This window comes from Leucoraja erinacea, chromosome 10 (genome assembly GCF_028641065.1).
Source record: "Leucoraja erinacea ecotype New England chromosome 10, Leri_hhj_1, whole genome shotgun sequence".
Taxonomy (NCBI): domain Eukaryota; kingdom Metazoa; phylum Chordata; class Chondrichthyes; order Rajiformes; family Rajidae; genus Leucoraja; species Leucoraja erinaceus.
This window is the reverse complement of record NC_073386.1, coordinates 53,975,215-53,995,547: the sequence shown is the minus strand read 5'-3', so window position 1 is coordinate 53,995,547 and position 20,333 is coordinate 53,975,215. Positions and strand designations below refer to the sequence as shown.

Sequence of the window (20,333 nt, the reverse complement as noted above, 5' to 3'; positions counted from 1 at the left end):
AGAAAAGTGTGAGTCTTTGGCTCGAGAGTCTTCGGAGAGGAGGCTGAGGAGAGGAGACCACGCAATACGCTTGAGAGGTAGAGGCCCAGGGAGCCGTTGGTGAGAGGGGAGGAGTTACCTGCGCTGGAACCTGTGACCAAATCGCCAACGTTCCAGAGAAGGAGTCTGGGGGAAGCCTCTGATTGGTTTACATTTTTACATTTTTGCCTTTAGGCTAAGGATTCTGGGAGATAAGGATTCTGGGAGGTAAGGATTCTGGGAGTTAAGGGTACAGTATTTATTAGTAAAGTTTAAAGGATGAAGTTTTGTGTTTTTTAATATTTAATATAGTTAAATTGGGAGTAGGATATGTCGGTGGAGATTGGCCCCGTGGTTTGCTCAGCCTGCAACATGTGGGAGATCAGGGATATGGTCGGTGACCCTGGTGACTACGTTTGCAGGAAGTGTGTCCAGCTGCAGCTCCTGGCAGACCGCATTGAACGGTTGGAGCTGCGGTTGGATTCATAGTGGAGCATCCACGATGCTGAGAAAGTCGTGGATAGCACGTACAGTGAGTTGGTCACACCGCAGGTAAAAGGTAAGAGGACAGAAAGGGAACGGGTGGCCAATAGCCAGCAAAGCAGGAGGCAGGTAGTGCAGGAGTCCCCTGCGGTCATCTCCCTCCTAAACAGGTATACCATTTTGGATACTGTTGGGGGAGATGGCTCATCAGGGGAAGGCAGCAGCAGCCAAGTTCATGGCACCATGGGTGGCTCTGCGGCACATGAGGGGGGGAAAAAGAGTGGAAGGGCAATAGTAATAGGGGATTCAATTGTAAGGGGAATAGATAGGCGTTTCTGCGGCCGCAAAAGAGACTCCAGGATGGTATGTTGCCTCCCTGGTGCAAGGGTCAGGGATGTCACTGAACGGCTGCAGAACATTCTGGAGGGGGAGGGTGAACAGCCAGTTGTCGTGGTGCATATTGGCACCAACGATATAGGTAAAAAAAGGGATGAGGTCCTAAAGGATGAATTTAGGGAGCTAGGAGATAAGCTTAAAAGTAGGACCTCAAAGGTAATAATCTCTGGATTACTACCAGTACCACGGGCCAGTCAGAGCAGAAATAGGAGGATATTGCAGATGAATACGTGGCTTGAAAAATGGTGCAAGGGGGAGGGATTCAAATTTTTAGGGCATTGGAACCAGTTCTGGGGGGGGGTGGGACCAGTACAAACAGGACGGTCTGCACCTGGACTGGAATGGAACCAATGTCCTTGGGGGGTGTTTGCTACTGCTGTCGGGGAGGATTTAAACTAATGTGGCAGGGGGATGGGTACAAGAGCAGAGGGGCAGGGGGGTGTAAAATGAAGGTAGAAGCAATAGGTAGCAAGGTGAAAAGTAAAAGTGGCAGGCAGACAAAACCAGGGCAAAAATCAAAAAGGGCCACTTTTCAACATAATTGTATAAGGGGTAAGAGCGTTGTAAAAACAAGCCTGAAGGCTTTGTGTCTCAATGCAAGGAGTATTCGTAATAAGGTGGATGAGTTGAACGTGCAGATAGCCATTAATGTTTATGATATAGTTGGGATCACGGAGACATGGCTCGAGGGTGACCAAGGCTGGGAGCTGAACATCCCGGGATATTCAATATTCAGGAGGGATAGAGAGAAAAGGAAAAGGAGGTGGGGTAGTGTTGCTGGTTAGAGAGGAGATTAACGCAATGGAAAGGAAGGACATTAGTTTGGAGGATGTGGAATCGGTATGGGTAGAGCTGCGAAACAATAAGGGGCAGAAAACGCTGGTGGGTGTTGTGTACAGGCCACCTAACAGTAGTAGTGAAGTTGGGGATGGCATCAAACAGGAAATTAGAAATGCTTGCGACAAAGGCAAAGCAGTTATAATGGGTGACTTCAATCTACATATAGATTGGGTGAATCAAACTGGCAGGGGTGCTGAGGAAGAGGATTTCTTGGAATGTATACGGGATAGTTATCTAAACCAACATGTAGAGGAACCAACGAGAGAGCTGGCTATTTTAGACTGGGTATTGAGTAATGAGGAAGGGTTAGTTAGTAGTCTTGTTGTGCGTGGCCCCTTGGGCAAGAGTGACCATAATATGGTTGAGTTCTTCATTAGGATGGAGAGTGACATTGTTAATTCAGAAACAATGGTTTTGAACTTAAAGAAAGGTAACTTTGAGGGTATGAGACGTGAATTGGCCAAGATTGACTGGCAATTAATTCTAAAAGGGTTGACGGTGGATATGCAATGGAAGGCATTTAAAGACTGCATGGATGAACTACAAAAATTGTTCATCCCAGTTTGGCAAAAGAATAAATCGGGGAAGGTAGTGCATCCATGGATAACAAGGGAAATCAGGGATAGTATCAAAGCAAAGGATGATGCGTACAAACTAGCCAGAAAAAGCAGCATACCGGAGGACTGGGAGAAATTCAGAGACCAGCAGAGGAGGACGAAGGGCTTAATTAGAAAAGGAAAAATGGATTATGAAAGAAAACTGGCAGTGAACATAAAATCTGACTGCAAAAGTTTTTATAGATATGTGAAAAGAAAGAGATTAGTTAAAACAAATGTAGGTCCCTTGCAGTTAGAAACAGGTGAGTTGATCATGGGGAACCAGGATATGGCGGACCAATTGAGTAACTACTTTGGTTCCGTCTTCACTAAGGAAGACATAAATGATCTGCCAGAAATAGCAGGGGCCCGCGGGTCAAAGGAGGTGGAGGAATTGAGTGAAATCCAGGTTAGTCGGGAAGTGGTGTTGGGTAAATTGAATGGATTAAAGGCCGATAAATCCCCAGGGCCAGATAGGCTGCATCCCAGAGTACTTAAGGAAGTAGCTCCAGAAATAGTGGATGCATTAGTAATAATCTTTCAAAACTCCTTAGATTCTGGAGTAGTTCCAGAGGATTGGCGGGTAGCAAACGTAACCCCACTTTTTAAGAAGGGAGGGAGAGAGAAAACGGGGAATTACAGACCAGTTAGCCTAACATCGGTAGTGGGTAAACTGCTAGAGTCAGTTATTAAAGATGGGATAGCAGCACATTTAGAAAGTGGTGAAATCATTGGACAAAGTCAGCATGGATTTACGAAAGGTAAATCATGTCTGACGAATCTTATAGAATTTTTCGAGGATGTAACTAGTAGCGTGGATAGGGGAGAACCAGTGGATGTGGTGTATCTGGACTTCCAGAAGGCTTTCGACAAGGTCCCACATAAGAGATTAGTATACAAACTTAAAGCACATGGCATTGGGGGTTCAGTATTGATGTGGATAGAGAACTGGCTGGCAAACAGGAAGCAAAGAGTAGGAGTAAACGGGTCCTTTTCACAATGGCAGGCAGTGACTAGTGGGGTACCGCAAGGCTCAGTACTGGGACCCCAGCTATTTACAATATATATTAATGATCTGGATGAGGGAATTGAAGGCAATATCTCCAAGTTTGCGGATGACACTAAGCTGGGGGGCAGTGTTAGGTGTGAGGAGGATGCTAGGAGACTGCAAGGTGACTTGGATAGGCTAGGTGAGTGGGCAAATGTTTGGCAGATGCAGTTTAATGTGGATAAATGTGAGGTTATCCATTTTGGTGGCAAAAACGGGAAAGCAGATTATTATCTAAACGGTGGCCGATTGGGAAAGGGGGAGATGCAGCGAGACCTGGGTGTCATGGTACACCAGTCATTGAAGGTAGGCATGCAGGTGCAGCAGGCAGTAAAGAAAGCGAATGGCATGTTGGCTTTCATAGCAAGAGGATTTGAGTATAGGAGCAGGGAGGTTCTACTGCAGTTGTATAGGGTCTTGGTGAGACCACACCTGGAGTATTGCGTGCAGTTTTGGTCTCCAAATCTGAGGAAGGACATTATTGCCATAGAGGGAGTGCAGAGAAGGTTCACCAGATTGATTCCTGGGATGTCAGGACTGTCTTATGAAGAAAGACTGGATAGACTTGGTTTATACTCTCTAGAGTTTAGGAGATTGAGAGGGGATCTTATAGAAACTTACAAAATTCTTAAGGGGTTGGACAGGCTAGATGCAGGAAGATTGTTTCCGATGTTGGGGAAGTCCAGGACAAGGGGTCACAGCTTAAGGATAAGGGGGAAATCCTTTAAAACCGAGATGAGGAGAACTTTTTTCACACAGAGAGTGGTGAATCTCTGGAACTCTCTGCCACAGAGGGTAGTTGAGGCCAGTTCATTGGCTATATTTAAGAGGGAGTTAGATGTGGCCCTTGTGGCCAAGGGGATCAGAGGGTATGGAGAGAAGGCAGGTACGGGATACTGAGTTGGATGATCAGCCATGATCATATTAAATGGCGGTGCAGGCTCGAAGGGCCGAATGGCCTACTCCTGCACCTAGTTTCTATGTTTCTAGGAGGTAGTGGAGGCTGGGACTATCCCATTGTTTACGAAACAGTTAGACAGGCGCATGGATAGGACATGTTTGGAGGGCCATGGACCAAACGGGGGCAGGTTGGACTAGTGTAGCTGGGGCATGTTGGCCGTTGTGGGGAAAGCTGGGCTGAAGGGCCTGTTTCCACACTGTATTACTCTCTGACTCCAATCTCTATCTAGTTATGGTTTAGAATTTTACATAGCATAGGAAATAATTGCCATTATTTTATTTCACGGCAAGGTGCAGTGAACAGCTTTGTTTTGCATGCTATCCCATCAGATCATATAATACTGTACATAAATATAATCAAATCAAATTCAAGTACAACTCAAGGTAGAGTAAAGGGGAAGATACAGAGTGTAGAATACAGTTCTTAGCTATATGGCACATTCATTTTTTGTAGTTTAGCGGGTCTCGACCCGAAACGTCACCCATCCCTTCTCTCTGGAGATGCTGCCTGTCTTGCTGAGTTGCTCCAACATTTTGTGTCTACCTTTGATTTAAACCAGCATCTGCAGTTCTTTGTTACACCTATAGCCCACCAAGTCCACGCCAATCATTGATCACCCATTCACATTAGTTCTTTGTTATCTTTCTTGTTCACTTAAAATCAAACCACCATTAAGCAAATGTTGATGCATTGTAACGCACCAGTTCCAGAGACCAAGTCCAATGTCCGCAATGGGGTAGAGGTGAATCGGACAGTACCCTCGCTTATGGAAGGATCGTTCAGAAGCCTGATAACGGAGGGGAAGAAGCTGTTCCTGAGTCTGGTGGTGTATGCTTTCAAGCTTCTGTACCTGAACGGGGACAGGGAGAAGAAGGAATGACCGGGGTGGGACAGGTTATTGATTACGTTGGCTGCTGCCTGAGACACCGAGTTACACTTTGTGTACTACACTTCTGCAGTTGCTTGAATCTACACATTGGTCGAATGTAGATCAACTTTCTCTTGCTTCTCCAGGGCACCCAATTCCATACAGTCAGGAGGCACCATCTCTGCCCTAACCATATATAATCACAGCATGGGGTGACACGGTGGTGCAGTGGTAGAGTTGTTGCCTTACAGCACCAGAGACACGGGTTCAATCCCGACCATGGGTGCTATCTGTATGGAGTTTGTACCTTGTCCCTGTGACCGTATGGGTTTTCTCCATGTGCTCTGGTTTCCTCCCACATTCCAAAGACGTACAGGTTTGTAAATTAATTAGCTTTGGTAAAAAATGTAAATTGTCCCTGGTGCGTAGGATAGTGCTCATGTACGGGGTGATCGATGGTCGGCACATACTCAGTAGGCTGAAGGCGTTTTATCTCTACAGTCTAAAGCATGTTAAATTTTCAAAACCAAAATCTGTTCCAGTATTAACCGGAGAGGCTTAAATGTGCAAAGGGGCATTTTCATTCGGAATCTTTATTGTACGTTATTGGCTGTGGCTTCCATCTGAGAATGCTGGATAAGAATAAGTCCTGTGTCTATTCACTGTTCAGTGACCTTACGTGAAGTAAGCTTTTCCACTCATCAAAAGCTTGAAGTTTAACCAACAAATAAAAGGAACCAAAATAGGGAGTGTAGGAATTACACCTTTGGTGTAGATAAGCACTTGTCAATTTAGGCGGCAGAGAATAGCTACAGATATGAAACGCTTTGTATCTGCTGGAAAGAGCTGGATAATGTTGTTCTTTCTACCTTGCCAAAGCTGGAAGCTGATTTGATGCAGGCCAGGGGAATTTCTCAATGGCAAAATGTGGAGACATGAGGAACTGTAGATGCTGGTTGCCTGGAAAAGACACAATGTGCTGGAGTAACTCAGAGGGTCAGGCAGCATCTGTGGAGAACATGGATAGGGGACGTTTCCAGTTGGAAATCTTCTTCAGACCAATTGTAGGGGTGGGGGGGGGGGGGGAGGTGGGTGGGGAACGAAAGCTGGAAGAGAGGAGAGGCAGGACAAATCCTGGCAAGTGATAGGTGGATACAGGTTAGGGGAGGGGGGTTGACAGGCAGATGGTTGGACAAAGGCCAAGGATGAATAAAAAGGTGTGAGACAAAAGGATTGAAGAGTTGACAACTGTGAGGACGGAGGAAAGAATGTGGGTGGAGGGAGAGTGGAGAAATAGAGTGCGTGTCTAGTTGGGGCATTGGGGGGTGGAGATGGTTGGGGAGAGAGAGAAAGGGCAGTGTGCACTCGCTGGCAAGTAATAAGTGGATACAGGTGAGGGGGGGGGAGTTCTGATTGACTGATAATTAATTGATTGGTTGATACTTTATTATCACATGTGACATGTCACAGTGAAATGATTAAGAAGGAACGGCAGATGCTGGTAAATCGAAGGTAGACAAAAATGGTGTCACAGTGAAATTCTTTGTTTTGAACACCATATCCAAGGTATGCAGAGAGTCGCCATGTGTGAGATAAGGTAATAAGGATAGAAGAGGACTGAAAGGTGCAGCTAGAGGATGGAATATATGAGGAAGGGGACGGGTGGGAGAAAGAAAAAAAAACTTAGATATAACAATTATTTAGTGATGAATGTAAGTTAATGAGGGAATTCAGATTGGAAGCTTTTACAATGCACTTTCAGCAGTGGCTATGTCTGCATCATATACTTTGAGCTTGCATCAGTAGAATTCTACTTCAAAGCTAAAAAGATGGGGCAGACAATATATCAAGCATACTGTGCGTCCCTGTTGTATTTTACTAGTATAATGTGGAACCATACTCCAAATTTTAATGCAGTATATTGCGACAACTGTGTTCAAGGCTGTGGGAGAATTCCATCGCAGTGCTTGGCAGCATTAATAAAACTAAGTCAAGTCCACAGTGCGTGGTATAAAAATCGATTTTATTCAGCAGCATGAAGTGGAGGTTAGTGCCGCTAGATTTATGTGCAGCATTTAGTTTAAATACGTCTCTTCCACATTTTTATGTCCCAATATGTCTTAGCTGAAGGTTGAGGGAGGATAGTTTTATGCAGAGAGAGGATCCAGAGAGAGGGATGGCACAGTGGCGCAGTGGGCGATTTGCTGCCGTACAGCGCCAGAGACCCAGGTTCGATTCTGTCTGTGCAGAGTTTGTACGTTCTCCCAGTGATTGCCTGGGATTTCTCTGGGTGCTCCAGTTTCCTCCCACACTCCAAAGACGTGCAGTTTTGTAGGTTAATTGGTTTCTGTTAATTGTCCCTAGTGTGTAGGAAAGAACTAGTGTATTTGTGATCGCTGGTCAGTGTGGACTCAGTGGGCTGAATGGCCTGTTTAAAACTCTGCAACTAGAACTAAGATCGGACGTAAACTTAGGTGGGTTGGTTAGTAATTTTACAGATGACTCCAAGGTTGCTGGGGTTAGACATTCAAGTGCTTGTCCAAACAGCTCGTAAGTTTTGATTTTGAATACAATCTGTTCAGTTAATATCTTTACCAAACATGCCAAGCCGATATTATGCCCGGAGCACTCACTGCCATCTTAAATAATATGGAGCTGGTTAAATATTATGAGATAAAAAGAAAGCTACTTTCCAAATGAATGTATAATCATAGTCAATAATAGCTGTCCTGAACAAGAATATTAGATTAATAATATTGCAAAAATCCGATTTGTAATTGTTACAATATTTCCAGTACTCGCCCACCTCAACACTAAACTTTACCCATGACTATGGTTTAGAAGAAGGGTCGAAGAACGGTCTCGACCTGAAATGTCACCCATTCCTTCTCTCCAGAGATGCTGCCTGTCCCGCTGAGTTACTCCAGCTTTTTGTATCTATTTATAGTTTAGTTTAGTTTAGAGATGCGGCATGGAAACAGACCCTTTGGCCGACCGAGTCCATGCCGACCAGCGATCACTCGTACACTTGTTCTATCCTACACACTAGGGGCAATTTACAGAAGCCAATTAACCTACACACCCACACGCCTTTGAAGTGTGGGGGGAAACCGGAGCACCCGGAGAAATCCCAGGTGGTCACAGGGAGAATGTGCAAACTCCGTACAGGCAACACCCAGAGTCAGGATTGAACCCAGGTCCCTGGAGGGATAAGGCAGTCAGGATTGAACCCAGGTCCCTGGCGGATAAGGCAGCAGCTCTATCACTGCACCACTGGGCCTCTCCAGCTATAGCAACAAATGACAGCAGTGTCATTAAATAAGATTGGTACTAATCTAAATCTGCAGACGGACATGTATTTTGCAAGAATGTAGAGTAGATTTACGAGAATGTTACCAGGACCAGAGGGCCTCAGCACTCTCTAGGGAGAAAATGGGCAGGCGAGAACTTCATTCCTTTGAGTGCAGGAGGCTGAGGGGTGAACGCACCTGAGAGGTGCATGAAATCACGAGGGGAATTGATAGAGTGAATACACATAATCTTTTATGCAGAATAGAGGAATCAAGAACAAGAGGGACATGGGTTTAAGGTGAGACAGGGAAGATTTAATGTTTCCTCCGGGTGCTCCAGTTTCATTCCACATCTGAGAGATGTGCAGGTTTGTAGGTTAATTGGCCTCTGTAAATTGTCTGTAGTGTGCAGGGAGTGAAAGAGAAAGTGGGATAACATGGTACCAGTGAGAACGGGTGATCGATGATCGGCATGGACGATGGGCGGAAGAACCTGTTTCCATGCTATTTCTTTCAATCAATTCTATCAAGCATTCAATCAAGACCTCTCCTGCCTTCCTTAGCGCTGCTCGAAGAGCTAGCCATTACAGCGTAAACCCTGAAGACAGTAACGATTCACGAGCAGGAGCTCGATCCAGACCTTTAGACTTTAAAGATGCAAAGCGGAAACAAGTCTTTTGGCCCACCAAGTCCTCGCCAACCAGTGACCACCCCGTACACCAGCACTATCCTACACACTAGGGACACTTTACAATTTTACCGACAAACCTGTATGTCTTTGGAGTGTGAGAGGAAACCCACACAGGTCGCGGGGAGAACATATAAACTCCATATGGCCAGAACCCATAGTCTAGATTGAATGCGGGTCTCTGGTGCTGGAAGGCAGCAACTCTACTACTGCAATACTGTGCCGGACTGGTGTTTCTACGATGGAAAAAAAATCACAGGGTGAAGCAATTTTGTGAAAATAACCCCTACCATCAAAGCAAAGATTACTTTGCACTGGTGAATGGCTTTAATAGACATGCCCATGTTGCCAAGTTTATGTGCACTTGGGCGGCTGATGGAGAGGACTTGAGGTATCTTCTCCACTTTCCGGTGAACAGTTCCACTGCTAATCACAGTTATCTGCCTGATTGTCTGTCAGTCCGACTGTTCATCATCTTGCGTCTGGGACACATAAATTGCAGAAGGTGACACATTTGTCCATCAGTATTTTTGAATTGCTGCATTCTGACTTTTCAGAAAACAAGGAGAGAAACCCAGGGCTGATGTTCCATCAATGTAAGGAGACAATGCTTCACATTAGCTCCTGTGTTTGCATTGCAAAACAGTCCACAGTTTGATTGGAGGTAACGACAGGGTGAAAAATATGCTGTGCCTCGGTAAATTATTAATTCAAGTCACGACACTAAACTCAAGTTAGAGTCATGACACTAGAGTCAAGTTAGAGTCCGCGTCGACCAGTGATCACCCTGTACAGTAGCTCTATCCTACATACTCAGGACAATTTACAATTTTACAAAAGCCAATTAACCTACAAACCTGTACGTCTTTGGAGTGTGGGCGGAAACTCACACAGATCAAGGGGGAGAACATACAAACTCCATACGGACAGAACCTGTAGTCTGGATTGAACTCATTCCTCCTTCTCCCTGCTCCCGTCTGGCAGTAGGTACAGAAGCTTGAAAGCACACACCTCCAGACACTGGAACAGTTTCTTCCCCGCTGTTATCAGGCTACTTAACGGTCCTTCCATAAGCTTGGGTACTATCCGATTCACCTCTACCCCATTGCGGACATTGGACTTTGTCTCTGGAACTGGTGCGCTACAATACTGAATACTATGTTCTGCACTCTGTATCTTCCCCTTTGCTCTATCTATCTATCTATCATACTTGGGTATGAAGATTGTTTTATGCATGGTATTATCTAATCTGTTTAGATGGCACGCAGAACAAAGCTTTTCACTGAACCTCAGTACATGGCAATAATAAACAAGCAAGAAAGAAACAAACCCTTGGGCCAAGCCATGATAAGATTGAAAGAAATAGCACTGAAACGGATTCTTCAGTCCACCGAGTCCACGCCAACCATCAATCAATCACCTGTTATCACTGGTTCTAGGTTATCATGACAACCAACAAACCCCATCGATGCTAATCCCATTTGTCCACATTCGGTCCATATTCCACTAAGCCTATAGAGTCATGGAGCATCAGAGCACACAAACAGGAAAGTTGTCTTCACGCTTGCTGTGTTCGATAGCAGTGTTGAGAAGGTTCAATGGGGGTATATCGCATCTTCAGTGTTTTTATTTTTAATTGTAATCTTTAAAAGTAGAACAGTACAGCACAGGAACAGGCCCTTCAGCCCACAATGTCTGTGCCGATCTTGATGCGAAGATCAACGCTTATCTGCTGGCACATAATCCATATCACTCCATTCCCTGCATATCCATGAACTTATCCAGAAGTATCTTAAACGCCTCCACCACCACCCCTGGCAGAGTGTTCCAGGCACACACATCACCCTCTGCGGGGAAACAAAAAGTTGCCCCACATATCTCCTATAAACTTGACCCCTCTCACCTTAAAGCTATGCGTTCTAGTCTATGACACTTCCACCATGGGAAGAAGGTTCTGGCTGTCTGAATGTGGGTCAAAGGGCCTATCCCTATGTTGTACTTTCTATGATATTTGACATTGCCACTCTGGGGATAAAGGTTCCAGCTGTCTACCCTATCTATGCCTGTATAGGTACCAATGTAGGTACAAAACAAGATGAGTTTTAGTGATAGATAGATAGATAGATAGATAGATAGATAGATAGATAGATAGATAGATAGATAGATAGATAGATAGATAGATGATAGATAAATAAAAACATGATGACATTCAAGATAAAAGCAACTTTGTGATGATGAATTATTAATCTAACTTTTCCCTTGTTCAGATTCTACTTTAAACATCATTGTGTCTAATTAGACTCAACAAAAGCAATGTATCTGGACAAGACACTAGTGGGAGAGTCTCGGACCAGAGTGCAGAGCCTCAGAATAAAAGGGTGTACCTTTAGAATGGCGATGAGTAGGTATTACTTAATCTAGGCGGTGAATCTGTGGCATTCATTGCCGCAGACTGCTGTGGAGGTCGTCATAGTGTATTTTTAAAGTGGAGATTGACAGATTCATGATTAGTAAGGTTGTCAAAGGTTACAGAGAGAAGGCAGGAAGATGGGGTTAAGAGGGAAAGATAGATCAACCATGATTGAATGGCAAAGTAGACTCGGTGAGCCGAATGCCCTAATTCTGCTCCTATGACTTATAGACTTATGAACTGATGTGGAAAAATATAATCAAACCCAAGTTCAAGGCTACTCTGTGGCGATGAATCATGAGCATACCTTTCCCCTTGAACAGATTCCATTTGAACCATCATTTTGTTCAATTAAACTCGGCAAAAGCAATGCGTCCAGACAAGTGCAGAGAAGTCTGCGGGCCAATGTCAAAGTCATGTTTACTGAGTGGTCTTGTCCTTTTTCACACAGATGAAGATCACAGAAGATGACTTGTGGATCCGGACATACGGCCGGCTGTATCAAAAGCTTTGCTCTTCCTCAGGAGATATCCCCATTGGCATCTATCGCACAGAGACACAAAAGCTCGCAACATCAGAGGTACGGCCTTCTGCTAATGTACACGGACTACTCTTAATTGACAAAATCTGTTGCTCAGTTGACAATGTGCCAGGCATCTCCTAGGCTGTTGTATATATGCAAACCACTGAATTTTACTTCCAGCATTATTTATGGATTTGTAATTTGAATCTGCTTCTATAGGAATCGGTAGCTTCCCCTTTAGTCCGTATTTGAAAAGTGAGTCATTGCATTTAAATGGCAATATCTGTTTTATTTACTGCTGAAATTAGATATTAGAAATATCCAGACAGAATCTGCATGCAAAATATATCATCAGTTCTACTCCAATCTTATGCACTGCCCTCTGCATATCTGTCAACTTATTTATTTTGTTTTTCTCTATCAGCGATAAAAATATTTAATTTTAATTTTATACTTCATGATGTCTGCACCGACAGTCGTTTGCTTTTCTTCCCACGTTCTGTCACTTCTTTGTCGGTTGTTGTCATTACTTCTGCTTTGCCACGGAGATTCTTCCAGATGAGATTTGTTTGTTTTTGCCATTAACATAGAAACATAGAAAATAGGTGCAGGAGGAGGCCATTCAGCCCTTCGAGCCAGCACTGCCATTCATTGTGATCATGGCTGATCATCCACAATCAGTAACCCGTGCCTGCCTTTTCCCCATACCCCTTGATTCCTCTAGCCCCAAGAGCTCTATTTAACTCTCTTTTAAATTCATCCAGTGAATTGGCATACACCACTTGTGGCAGATAATTCCACAAATTCACAACTCTCTGGGTGAAAAAGTTTTTTCTCATCTCATTTTTAAATGGTCTCCCCTTTATTCTTAGACTGTGGCCCCTGGTTCTGGAATCCCCCAACATTGGGAAACATTTTTCCTGCATCTAGTTTGTCCAGCCCTTTTATAATTTTATATGTTTCTATGTGCAGGATTTTGTTGATGAAATAATATTAAATGTGCAGGATTTTGTTGATGAAATTATATAAACATAGAAAGCTTAGATGGCCTGTCAATTCTTTATTGAAAGAAAGACAGAGTGCTGGAGTAACTCAGCGAGTCTGGCAGCATGTCTGGAGAACATTGATAAGTGACGATTCAGGTCGGGACCCTTCTTCAGAGACAAGTAGCAAGAGCAGTAATGAGTGCATGATAGTGGAGACAAAAGGAACTGCAGAAGTTGGAATCTTGAGCTAAACACAAAGTGCTGGAGTAATTCAACGGGTCAGGCAGCATCTCTGGAGAACATGGAGAGGTGATGTTTCGGGTTGAGACCATTCTTCAGTCTGATTGGATTAGCAGGGGAGAAAGCTTTGAAGAGAGAGGTTGGGGTGGAACAAAGCTTGGCCAGTGATAGGTGGATGCAGGTGAAGAGGGAGAGGAGATTGATGGGTAAAGTGAGTGACAATGGCCAAAGGTGAAAAGGAGATGAAAGGATGTCGGATATGGAGAGAGGAAGAGGAGTAGGAGTGAAATGTAGAGCTGGAGAGAAGGATATCGATGAAAGTGGACGGGGAGGGCGTGGGGAAAGAGAAAAGAGGGGGATGGTAGGAGGAATGGGTGCACATCAGGGTGTGGAACAGGACAGAGACAGCAGAAAAGGGTTGTTACCTCAGATTGGAGAATTCAATGTTCATACCATTGGGTTGTAAGCTACCCAAGAGGAATATGAGGTGCTGTTCCTCCAGTTTGCCTGTGGCCTGACTAGGAATTGAGGAGTCCCAGGGCAGAAAGGTCAGTGTGGTGATGAAGTGGATGTGCTGCAGATCTGTGTCAAACTTGGATCTAGTAAATCAACTTTGTGTTTTAATTTTATCTTTGCATGGATCTACTTAGATTTATCAATGTCCCTTTGCTCCACTGTACACACAATTCCTAAAGCATGCACTATAAAACACGACAGCTTCATGATTTAGCTGGAGACATGTGGAACTGCAGATGCTGGAATCGTGAATAAAATACAAAGTGCTGGAGGATGTCAGCGGGTCAGGCAGCACCTGTGGAGGGAGATATATGGACTGGCAATGTTTTGACTTGGACCCTTCTTCAGACTGATTGTAGTGAGAGGAGAGGGTAGAATACTGGTGGTGGCACAGCTTTAGATTTGCTGCCTTACTGTGCCAGAGACCCGGGTTCGATCCCGACTACAGGTGCTTGTCTGTACGGAGTTTGTACGTTCTCCCTGTGACCTGTGTGGGTGTCTCCAAAATCTTCGGTTTCCTCCCACACTTCAAAGACGTACAGGTTTGTAAGTTAATTGGCTTGGTGAGTTAAAAAGAAAAGTAAATTGTTCCTAGTGTGTGTAGGATAAGTTAATGTGCGGGGATGGGTGGTCGGTGCGGACTCGGTGGGCCGAAGGGCCAGTTTCCACACTATATCTTTAACCTAAACTAAATGCCGGAAAGAAGCGGGGCCAGGCAGTTCTATAATAACTATGAAAGAATTGCATCTTGTTCAGCACAGACATAACGGGCCGAAGAGTCTTTTCTTGTTGAAGCAAGGAACTGCAAATGCAGGTTTACGGATAAGGACACAAAGTGCTGGGTAATTCACCGGGTCAGGCAACATCTCTGGAGAACATGGATGGGTGAAGCTTTGGGTCGGGATCCTTGTTTATTCTGTTCTATGCATGGATGAATGTATAACTCAGTGGTGTAGTTGTACCCTGTACACCTGTTCCCTTTGCTCATCAGTTCATAAGTGATGGGGACTGTGTTTTTGAAAGATATGAGGAAAACCCTTCAGCCGACCCGACCCATCAGTCTGAAGAAGGGTCCTGACCCGAAATGTCGCCCGTTCATTCTCTTCACAGATGCTGCCAGACATGCTGTGTTCTTCCGGCACTTATTCCAATGCTTGCATGCCGGCTGCCAACATTCAGTGTGGGGTTATTTATGTCTAGGGTGCAGTTTATCTAGATTCATCACAGCATGGTTTGGGAACAGCTCCATCCAAGACCGCATGAAATTGCAGGGAGTTGTGGACGTAGCCCAGACCATCACGCAAACCAATCTCACTTCCGTGAAATCCATCTACACTTCACGCTGCCTTGGTAAGGCCACCAGCATAATCAAGGACCAGTCCCACCCCGGACACTCCCTCTTCCCCCCCTCTCCCCTCTACCAGGGTAAGAGGTACAGAAGTGTGAAAATGCATTTCTCCAGATTCAGGGACAGTTTCTTCCCAGCTGTTATTAAGTAACTGAATGGTTCTCTCACCAGCTAGAGAGTGGTCCTGACCTCCCATCGACCTTATTGGAGATCTTTGAACAATCTTTATTGGACTGGATCTTGCACTAAATCTTGTCTCCTTTATCCTTTATCGCTACACGGTGGACGACCTGATTGTAATCGTATATAGTCTTTTCTTTAACTGGCTGCTATGCAACAAAGATCTTTTCACCGTAACTTGGTAAGCGGGATAATAAACTATTCGAAGTCCTGGATGTAAAATAATAAACTACAATTTACAGAGTTTGTTGATATTAGTGAAGAGCTGTAACATGTAGCAGAACATGGAGATGATGCACATTTATCAAGCGAGTTAATGTCAGACGTTGGAATTTGTGAATGGTTGTACAGTTAAACTTGATCATCCAGTATAAATAACCAGGCTTAATCAACTCTAGCATTGTTCCTGGATGTGCATCTGAAGTAAATAAATCAATATCCTGGCTATATTAAATAAAACATTTGCAATGACATTGTCAGTCATTAGCGCCATCCAAGCATTGTCAGGAGGAGAAGATGTTACTGTGGCACTGTGGGAGTGAGAGAATTCAGAGAGAGCAGTATTTTAGTTTTGATTATTATCACGTCTACCGAGGTACATTGAAAAGCATTTTGTTTGTGCTATCAATAGCAACCAGAGCCAGGTAAATGGAAACAGTGGACCCACTAATTGAGACAAATCTTTGACTGAGTGAAAGACACAGCTCGGAAACAGGCCATTTGGTTCAATGAGTTCATGCCGACCATCGATCACCCTTTCACACTAGTTCCATGTTATCCCACATACTTATCCACTCCCTACACACTGGGGGGGGGCAATTTACAGAGTCCCATTAACCTACAAGCCCACGACTAGTTGGGATGTCGAGGGAAACCGGAGCACCCTGAGGAAACCCATGCATTGCAGGGAGAAGGTACAAACTACACTCACACACAGACAGCACCTGAGGTCAGGATCAAACTGGGGTCTCTGGCGCTGTGAGGCAGCAACTCTACCGCTGTGCTGCCTGACATTCTGGCAAGCCGTTTGTAGTCACTGGTCATGTACCAGTGAGAGTACATTGTATCAGCAATCATTCTCCCAACACAACTAATTAAATGTTAAACAGACACAAGAGACTGCAGATGCATTAAACTATCACGCAGTTGGTTTGTGGAAGGATGTGGAGGCTTTGGAGAGGGTGTACATGAGGTCTGTGGATTAGGGAATATTAGCTGTAAGGAGAGGTTGGACAGTTTGAGGTTGTTTTCTCTGGAATGCCGGAGGTTGCATGGGGAATTAACAGAAGTAAATAAAATTATGAGAGGCGTGGATATAGGACAGACAGTCATAACTTTTTCCCCAGTAATGAAATGTCAAAAACTTGAAGACATAGCTCAAAATTGTGCGGTGAAGTTTTTTTTAGACAGAGAGTGATGGGTGCCTGGAACGTGCTGTCATGGGTGGTGGTGGAAGCAGATACAATGGTGGCAGTTAATAAGCTTTTAGACAGTCACATGGATATGCAGAGAATGGAGGGATATGGATTACATGCAGGCAGAGGAGATTAGTTTAGTTTGGCATCATGTTCAGCACAGACTTAGACATGGACATACAAATTAGGTGCAGGAGGAGGCCATTCGGCCCTTCGAGCCTGCACCGCCATTCAATATGATCATGGCTGATCATCCAACTCGGTATCCTGTACCTGCCTTCTCTCCATACCCCCTGATACCTTTAGCCACAAGGGCCACATCTAACTCCCTCTTAAATATAGCCAATGAACTGGCCTCAACTACCTTCTGTGGCAGAGAATTCCAGAGATTCACCACTTTGTGGGCTGAAGGGCCTGTTCCTGTGCTGTACTGACCTATTTTCCATCTTCTTTGCTAAAAGAACAAATAAAAAAGAAAACATTGTGATATAGAATTTTAGTTTAGTTTAGAGATACAGCACGGAAATAGGCCATTTGGCCCACCGAGTCCATGCCGACCACTCCGTATACTAGCACTTTCCTACACACAAGAGGCAGTTTTCAATTTTTACCAAAGCCAATTAACTTACAAACTTGTACATCTTTGGGATGTGGGAGGAAACCAGAGCACCCAGAGAAAACCCACGTGGTCACAGGGAGAACATACAAACTCTGTACAGACTGCACCCATAGTCAGGATTGAACCCTGGTGCTGTAAGGCAGCAACTCTACCACTGTGCCGTTCTTAATTTTGCTTTCTAAAATCATAAATTCACTGAGAGTGTTTGTGATGGATATTTGCTTCATAATGTTTAGTATTATTGTCCTTAGTTCATGGGCAATGTTCATTTCACATTCCCCATTAGACTTGCTTGCTAATAATTTTGATTAACATAATGACCGTAAAAATGAATGAAGAAAACAATTCAATGCAACCCCTCACTGTAACTTGCACTCTAAATAGTTTTGAAACATCAGTGCAGGTGCACAACCTTTTATCCGAAAGCCTTGGGACCAGACACCTTTCGTAATTCAGAATTTGTCGGTCTTCAGAATGGAAATTTTTTTGCGTAGATTTTAATGGCTGGCTCAGTGGTAGAGTGCTCGGCTCATATCCGCAAGGTCGCGAGTTTGCGCCTTGATCCCGGCAGAAGAAGTTGGAGCGGGGCTGGGCTGGGCTGCTGCTGGCTGTGGGTCTCTGGGATCTCTGTGCTTGCGGTGGGCCTGGTGGTCGAAATTGGTCCTGACGTCTCCGGTGACTGCAAACCTGCAGCCATCGCCGTCGTGAGACAGTACAAAGCCCCCACGCCGGTGCAATGAGCGGGGAGCTGGAGAGGGGAAGGAAGGGGCCACTCACATGGCCAGGAAGCAGAGGGGTGTAGGTGGGGTGAAACTGAAGGGAGCGACAATCTGTGCTGCCTGCACGCTGATTTAAAAGTTCCCACGTACCTGTGTATCGTTCTACCGTGGGCAACTCAGCGGGCAGGTAGTTGTCATTTAACCCCCGCGCAATATACTCTCACCTTCTCTTTTATGAATGGGGATTTAGTTCCCCTTTTTCGCTTCCGCTGTCACCTAATCGGTGAACGTTTTCCCTGATAGTAACAAACAGCACAATACCCCCCCCCTCCCCTCCAACTCCAGAGGAATCCTCCCCGATGGGCCGCTACAACAAAGCCCGAGCTGAATGAAGAAACCCAATTCAACTCTGCGTGTTCCTCTGAAGTTGGCCCTTTCTCTTCAGAATGGGGCTGGGCTGGAGTTGCTGATCTGGGATCTCTGTGCTTGCAGTGGGCCTGGGGGCATGAGAGGGCGCAGCCTTGTCACCGTGTAAACGGGGCTGGGCTGCTGCTGACTGTGGGTCTCTGGGATCTCCGTGCTTGCGGTGGGCCTGGGGGTTGGTGTTCCGTTGGTCTTGACGTCTCCGATGACTGGACTGCGCTGCTAGAATCGCCGACGTGAAGACAGTGCAAAGCCCCCTCGCCGGTGCAATGGGCGGGGAGCTGGAGAGGGGAGGGAAGGGGTCACACACATGGCCGGGAAGCAGAGGGGTGTAGGTGGGGTGAAACTGAAGGGACCGACAATTTGCTGCTGCCTGCACGCTGAGTTAAAAAGTTCCCACGCAAGACTCACGATACACTGTGTATCGTGAGTCTACCATGGGAACTTTTTAACTCAGCGGGCAGGTAGCAGCATATTGTCAATTATTAACCCTCCCGCGCAATATACCCTCACCTCTTTTATGAATGGGGATTTAGTTCCCCTTTCTTCGAGGACCAACCGGAGGTTCCGCTGTCACCTCTGCGGGCCGCCCTCGGTGAACGTTTTCAAGGACCTTTCTTCAAGGACCGAAAAAATGTCACTATTCGGAGGTTTTCGTTATTTGGATCGTCGGATAAAAGGTTGTGCACCTGTATATATAACCATGGCACAACGCAACGCTGGAGATCCCACAGGAATATTGCTGCTTCTTTCATTTGAGGCTTTGGAAAACCAGGATAATCCAGGATAATGCCTGTTATCGGGAAACTGAACCATCCTACCAACAACTGGAGAGCAGGCCTGACCTACTATCTACCTCATTGGAAACCTTTGAACTATCTTTAATCAGAATTAACTGGACTTTATCTTGCACTCTGCATTATTCCCTTGTATCCTGTATTTGTAAGATACAGGATCTGTGGACAGCTGGATTGTAATCATGTATAGTCTTTCCACTGACTGGTTAGCACGCAACAAAAGCTTGTCACTGTACCTCCGTTCACGTGACAATAAACTAAACTCAACTAAACTCAAGAATTCACAATACTTAAATAAGAAAATAAAAAATTAATATAAACCTTCAGGGAGAACAAAGGTGCAATGTTGCAATATAATAGAAACATAGAAACATAGGTGCAGGAGTAGGCCATTCGGCCCTTCGAGCCTGCACCGCCATTCAATATGATCATGGCTGATCATCCAACTCAGTATCCTGTACCTGCTTTCTCTCCATACCTCCTGATCCCTTTAGCCACAAAGGCCACATCTAACTCCCTCTTAAATATAGCCAATGAACTGGCCTCAACTACATTCTGTGGCAGAGAATTCCAGAGATTCACCACTCTGTGTAAAAAATGTTTTTCTCATCTCAGTCCTAAAAGATTTCCCCTTTATCCTTAAACTGTGACCCCTTGTTCTGGACTTCCCCAACATCAGGAACAATCTTCCTGCATCTAGCCTGTCCAACCCCTTAAGAATGTTGTACGTTTCTATAAGATCCTCCCTCAATCTTCTAAATTCTAGCGAGTACAAGCTGAGTCTATCCAGTCTTTCTTCATATGAAAGTCCTGACATCCCAGGAATCAGTCTGGTGAACCTTCTCTGTACTCCCTCTATGGCAAGAATATCCTTCCTCAGATTAGGAGACCAAAACTGTACGCAATACTCCAGGTGTGGTCTCACCAAGACCCTGTACAACTGCAGTAGAACCTCCCTGCTCCTATACT

General features: G+C 45.0%; 1 protein-coding gene across 1 annotated transcript in view; it reads left to right on the top strand.

Annotated features, from left to right (window-relative positions):
• The window catches only part of kcnt2 (potassium channel, subfamily T, member 2), a 311,774-nt gene that overhangs the window by 179,510 nt on the left and 111,931 nt on the right, over positions 1-20,333 (top strand). Inside the window, 1 exon segment of the mRNA XM_055641239.1 lies at positions 12,050-12,196. Within this exon segment, the coding sequence (XP_055497214.1) occupies positions 12,050-12,196 (147 nt within the window).